Source organism: Penaeus chinensis, chromosome 33 (genome assembly GCF_019202785.1).
Source record: "Penaeus chinensis breed Huanghai No. 1 chromosome 33, ASM1920278v2, whole genome shotgun sequence".
NCBI classification, from domain to species: Eukaryota; Metazoa; Arthropoda; class Malacostraca; order Decapoda; family Penaeidae; genus Penaeus; species Penaeus chinensis.
In genome coordinates, this window is record NC_061851.1 from 21264794 (window position 1) to 21272293 (window position 7500).

The following is a 7500-nucleotide window of genomic DNA, read 5'->3' on the forward strand; positions in this document are numbered from 1 at the left end:
TCCTGTACCGGTCTCACGGTGCAGCCGTTGGTTGGACACATGGTCCCGCCAACTGTACCCCATGATCCGGCGCAAGGATCTGTTACAAAAGGCATCAAGACGAGATTCCAGAGCACAAGATAGTGTCCAAGTTTCACTACCATAGAGTAAAATTGGCAGTATCAGGGCCTTGAAAACACGTAACTTGGTCCTTCTGCACAGGTACCGACATCTCCAAATACTCTTGTCGAGAGATTTCATGACCCCTGCTGCCAGGCCAATCCGTCTACTGACTTCTTGGTCTGACAGCCCAGAGTCGTGAAATGCACTACCGAGGTATATAAAGCTCTTTGTGACTTCGATGTTTTCCCCGCAAGCACGTATCGACTGTACAGGGTCTCCTAGCAGGCCCCCAAAATCCTGGATCTTGGTCTTGGTCCAGGAGACCTCTAGCCCCAGGGGCTTCGCTTCATTGCTAAATGCATCAAGAGCCGCTACAAGGGTTTCCAGAGATTCAGAGAGTACGGCAACATCATCGGCAAAGTCAAGGTCTGTAACCTTGATATTGCCCAGAGTTGCTCCACAGTGACTTTGGACAGTAGCTCTACCCAGTATCCAATCCATGCAAGTGTTGAAAAGTGTTGGTGCAAGAACACAGCCTTGCCTCACCCCTGAACTAACAGGGAAGAAGCTCGACAGGCCCCCACCACAATTTACAGCAATTTCAGTGCCTGTATACAGGTTTGCTATTAGTCCAATAATCCTTATTGGAATTCCTCTTAGTCTCAGGATCTCCCAGAGAGATTCGCGATGCACCGTGTCAAACGCCTTCTTGAGATCGATGTAGGCTGCGAGCAGCCCACGTCCGAACTCACGACGGCGCTCTATAATGATTCGAAGCGCCGGGATTCGGTCTATTGTGGACTTACCAGGAGTGAAACCAGATTGCTCCGGTCTTTGGTGCCTCAACAGGTGGTCCCTGATACGTCTCAGTAAGATGTGTGCGAGTACCTTGCCTGGTACACTGAGTAGTGTAATGCCTCGGTGATTGCTGCAGTCCCACCGATCCCCTTTCCCCTTCCAGAGAGGGATGACCACACCCCTCAGCAGGTCAGGGGGAAAGGTACCAGTCTGCCAGATGGCAGACAGGACTGCATGCAAGCCCCTTGCCATAGGTTCTCCACCAGCCTTTAACAATTCGGCTGGGATGCCACAGACACCTGCTGCTTTACCACTCTTCAGCTTGGAGATCGCCCCCCTGATTTCGGTCAGGGAGGGTGGATCCTCGCTGATGGGTGGATCTGGCAGAGGAGTCTCAACATTACCCGCATGCTTGTTAACTGTTGGTGGATCAACCTTATACAACTGCTCAAAATACTCAGCCCAACGCACACGCACCCCATCAGGATCTGAGATTATCTGGCCACTTGCTGAGCGGACTGCAGCCGTCTGTGAGGGGGGCTTGGAGTTCAGCTTTCTCAGAGCTTGGTAGGCAGGACGAAGGTCATTTACAAGGAAATGGCTTTCGACCTCCTCTGCAAGACTACTGATAAACTGTTCCTTATCCCTTCTCAACAGTGACCTAGTCCTGCGCACCAGAGAGCGGTGCAAAGTGCGATCCCCTGACAGTCGAGCCGCACGACAAGCATCTGTGGCTTCCAGCGTCTCCTGCGAGATGGAATTCTGTCTTGTTCTTGGGCGTTCACCAATGGATTCCTGAGCTGCATCAAGCGTTTCACGCTTGAAGGTATCCCACATAAGAACAGGGTCTGTCTGGCCCTCGAGTGCTGTGAGACGACCAGAGATAGCCTCGGCAAACCCCCGGGTACACTCGTCCTCCCTCAATCTGTCCAAATTAAACAACCCCAGGGTTTTCATTTGGGGACGGGGGGTTCTAAATGGACCCGGAGAGTAGCCACACTATTTTATGGTCAGTTCACAGAAAATCAGCGCTTCGATACCCTGCAGTTCTGGGGGATCCTCCCTCGAGTGTAACGAGGATGTGGTCGATCTCCTTGGCCACTCTTCCCGTATCGCTGTACCAAGTCCAGCGATGCGGGACAGAACGCTGATACCAGGAGCCAGAAATCCTCAAATTTTTGGGACCTAGCAAAAGTCACGGGAAAAAGGGGGCTTTCTCACTGCCAGCATCAGTCCTGAGCCATAGGACCCACAGACATCTCGTAGCCAGCTCGATCACAGCCGGATACCGCATTGAAGTCGCCAGACAATACGAATATCTCGCCGAGGACATCTGTCTGCCACAGATGCAAGTTTGGGGAAAACATTTTTTAAATTCAATAAGATATACATTATTTAATTTTTATGTATATATATCATAGTATAATGTATATATACAATATTATATGTATATTAATATATGTAATATACATATATATATATTTATATTAATATGTATATATATAATTGTATGTATATACTATGATATGTATAATATACATATGTATGTATATATACATACATATGTATATATATACATATGTATATGTTATATACATATACATATGTTATATACATATACTATGTATATTATACTATATCATATGTATATATACATATCACATATGTATATATATACATATACATATGTATATATACATATATATATATTATACATATACATATTGTATATATACATATGTATATATACATATACATATGTATATATAATATACATGTATATATATACATTACATATTGTATATTATACATATACATATGTATATATACATATACATATGTATATATATTATACATTTGTATATGTATATATACATATGTATATGATATATATACATATGTATATGTATATTACTATGTATATGTGTATATACATATGTATATGCATATATACATATGCATATGTATATATATATGCATATGCATATGTATATATATGCATATGTATATAAACATATGCATATGTATATATACATATGTACACCTACGTGTATGTACATATGTACATATACATATGTACATATGTAAATATACATATGTACATATGTAAATATACATATGTACATATGTAAATATACATATGTACATATGTAAATATACATATGTACATATGTAAATATACATATGTACATATGTAAATATACATATGTAGATATGTAAATATACATATGTACATATACATATGTACATATGTACATATACATATGTACATATGTATATGTACATATGTATATTTACATATGTACATATGTATATTTACATATGTACATATGTATATTTACATATGTACATGTGTATATTTACATATGTACATATGTATATTTACATATGTACATATGTATATTTACATATGTACATATGTATATTTACATATGTACATATGTAAATATACATATGTACATATGTAAATATACATATGTACATATACATATGTACATATACATATGTACATAAACATATGTACATATACATATGTATATTTGCATATGTAACATATGTATATGTAACATATGTATATGTAACATATGTATATGTACATATGTATATGTACATATGTATATGTACATGTGTATATTTACATATGTACATATGTATATGTATATGTACATATGTATATGTATATATATGTATATGTACATATGTATATGTATATATATGTACATGTGTATATATATGTACATATGTATATGTATATATATGTACATATGTATATGTATATATATGTATATGTACATATGTATATGTATATATATGTATATGTGCATATGTATATGTATATATATGTACATGTGTATATATATGTACATATGTATATGTATATATATGTACATATGTATATGTATATGTATATATATGTACATATGTATATGTATATATAAGTACATATGTATATGTATATATATGTACATATGTGTATATATATGTACATATGTATATGTATATGTATATATATGTACATATGTATATGTATATGTATATATATGTACATATGTATATGTACATATGTATATGTACATATACAAATATACATATACACATATACATATGTACATATGTACATATACATACACATGTATATACATACACATATGTACATATACATACACATATGTATATATACATACATATGTACATATACATACACATATGTACATATACATACACATATGTACATATACATACACATATGTACATATGTACACACATCACACACACACACATCACACACACACACATCACACACACACACATCACACACACACACATCACACACACACACATCACACACACACACATCACACACACACACATCACACACACACACATCACACACATCACACACACACACACACACACACACACACACACACACACACACACACACACACACACACACACACACACACACACACACACACACACACACACACACACACACACACACACACACACCTGTAATATATATATGTATATATATTGCAGTAGAAACCTACTTTTGAAAATCATTTTTTTGAAAGGTGAGGACTTGTAGCAATAAAAAAAAACAATTACCAACATCTCATAATCTTTATTAAATGCTTTCTTTTAAAATGGCTCAACAACTTTAAATTGTACTCAAACCTTCTTATAGTTCTGTTGTAACAGAAAACACCCTGTCATATTTTACCCAAGACACATAAAAGTGAGGAGTTTTGGTCTCCACAAAGACCAAGCAGATGTGGACGGTCTTAGAAACATTCAAGTATTATACAGTCATGGAAGTTATTTCTAAGAGAGCATTTAAGTTTCATAGCAAGTTAATTCACAAGTAAAATAATGGAGTTTTCTTTCTTGAATTCGTCATTAATTTATTGCAAGTTATTGTACAAATGGAAGCGTAAAGAGGCAGTTCCAGCTGTTGGAAGGAATGCTAGTACTTTAATACCTGAAAACTATCCTCCATTTACCAAGATATACCAAGAACTGAAAGGAGAGCAGCTTTACCACAACTAGTGGCATCTCTGGAGTTTCTAATCCCCCCAAAAATAATGCTATCTGTAATTACTGCCAGAGGCACTATTGACTGACTCATTCTCCCATTGCTTGTGGTAAACATTAGTACTTCATAAAAAAAAACAAAAAAAACTAAGAGTGGAGAAAGTATCTAAGTATCAAAGTACTAGCAGTACTTCCTTTATTTGACCAGTTTTTTATGTGCATATAACAGGATGCATGATGGAGTAATCTATTATTTAACTATAGTATATTTAAGTGCAAGAGTGGTTTTGGTGTGACTTTAAAAATGTATAAAAAACGTTATTTACCTGTTATTTTAAAATGGAATACAGCATTGAGCTATAAATTATCCTCATTCTTATCCTGACCGAACAATAACATCAATGGAATGTTTGACAAATAAACAAAAAACACTTTAAAAAATGGCAGGCAGAAAATTAGCTAAATGGATTTAATTGCAAATAAAATATATTTCAAGACAGGTAGACTGACCTGTATTATCTGACCTGTATTATGATAAAACACTAAAAAGCACCAGACTGGTATTGTTTCAAGCCTGTAAATATTCATATCTGTACACATTTTACTATTCAATCTTTTAAAATAACAATAATATGAACACTTATATGGCTGAAGTAATTATTCTAGTTTTGAAGGGAACAAGTAATTTCCTACTTGTAAAATATAAAAAACTAAAATCTTATAACCCTAAAAACATAATATAAATTATAAAACATTGCACTACATTTTAATCTTAACACATTAAGTATCTTATAACAAGTACTTCATATATATATTATCATTTGAAATAGGATAAAATAGCTTAACATGTTAATCACCACTTTGAACACACATGTTTGCTCAATATTAACTCTCTCCTTTTGTCTGTATAAAATATATATATATATACCTGTATATAAATCCCATCATAGAAAGAATCATATAATTATTTGTATGAAAAAACAGTTAAGTACAACAGTATATAAACATACAATAATTATGATGACAATAATGAGTTTGTTTTATTTAGTTTCTTTTGAAGAAGATAGTTCCAACAGTGCTTTGTCACCCTTTTCCTTCATTTTCAGATTTTAAAAAATCTTATATTGCTATTAGTAATATTCATAACACTATTATAATTATAATGTCAATGACAATAATAACAGCATCACTATTATCAGCATTAAAAAAGTTCTTATCCCCAAAACTGAAAGAGGGAGATGAGGTAAGGTCACATGGTTTACTAGTTGATTTCTTGGTAGCTGAGCATTTACCAATCCATGTGTAAAGACATTTTACTAAACAAAAGTGTCCTGAACATTTCATGTTCCCAGCTGCATTGAACTAATAAAATGAATACCGTTATTGCTACTGCTGCTGATGATGATCATGATGATCATGATCACCACCACCACTATCACCATCACTCTCACCATCATCATGATCATAATCACGATCATCATCCTCATCACCACCACCATTACCATGACAATAATAACGACAGTGACAACAATGATGATGATGATTATGATGATCATCATCATCTAAATATATATAATAATAATAATTTTAATAATAATAATAATAAATAGATAATGGTGAGTGACAACAAGAAGAAGAAAGAAAAAGCTTTATAACCTCTTAATAAATTCTCACTCATATCTGTATAGGAGACAAATTTTGTCTAAAATGTCTTAAAACCATCAGCTGTTACTCTTCCAGAAGGGGTTCCTGGTCTTCTCTAACTTCCCCCTTCTTGGTAGGGGTGCGAGGCCTCACAGTCTCTGCCCCCACCTCTTCATCAAGCATCTTCAGTTTCTGGTACTTCTTACCAGATTTCATTACCTTCTGAGGATGAATTAAAAATATGATAAGATAAACAGTAATCAATGTAAAAAAATAATGTATATAGAATAGGATGGATGATGTGGTAACAAAAGTGACTGGGCAATCATTCTCCAAGAAGCTATTGGATACCAGACATCAAACAAAGCTATACCAAAATTGCAGACAAGTTACACATTCATGTCTCAAGGTAGAATGCACTTTCAATAAGAAACATCAAATATATAAAAAATTACCTCATTACTACGGAATGCAATTACATCTGCTATGTTTTCAGGCATTGGTTGCCCCAGTGTTTCAGGCAGCTTCAGGTTCATCATTCCCGCCAAGAATGTCATTAAACCAAAGACAGTAAATTGCATATTTGGAATGTAGTCACCCAGCATAAGGATGAAGGGAGCAATTATGCCACCCACCCTTGCAGCAACCGAAACAATGCCAACAGCCGAGTTACGAATAATGGTGGGAAAAATTTCAGCACTGATGGAGAAATGGGGGAAAAAATACATTATATATTGCACTCCTTTCAAGGATTGCTTTACACGACACTAAAATATATCTGATCATAAAATTACAAATATCCATCCTTAACTAAATACTACAAATAATTACATCATTGAATCTTCTGTACATGCAAATAGCTATTTCACTCTTTACTTACCTATGAACATAAGCAACAGAAAAACTTGCAGAAATGCT

General features: G+C 35.0%; 1 protein-coding gene across 9 annotated transcripts in view; it reads right to left on the reverse strand.

Annotated features, from left to right (window-relative positions):
• Positions 1-6460: 6460 nt before the first annotated feature.
• LOC125043154 (solute carrier family 22 member 15-like) overlaps positions 6461-7500 on the reverse strand; it is a 21538-nt gene continuing 20498 nt past the window's right edge. For all 9 annotated transcript variants that reach the window (XM_047639138.1, XM_047639130.1, XM_047639131.1 and 6 more), the window contains 3 exons: positions 7463-7500; positions 7038-7281; positions 6461-6804 (listed from right to left, as the gene is read on the reverse strand). The exon at positions 7463-7500 is cut by the window's right edge and continues 124 nt beyond it. In XM_047639138.1, the coding sequence (XP_047495094.1) occupies positions 6667-6804; positions 7038-7281; positions 7463-7500 (420 nt within the window). In that variant the 3' untranslated portion in view covers positions 6461-6666. The remainder of the gene's footprint in view (positions 6805-7037; positions 7282-7462) is intronic.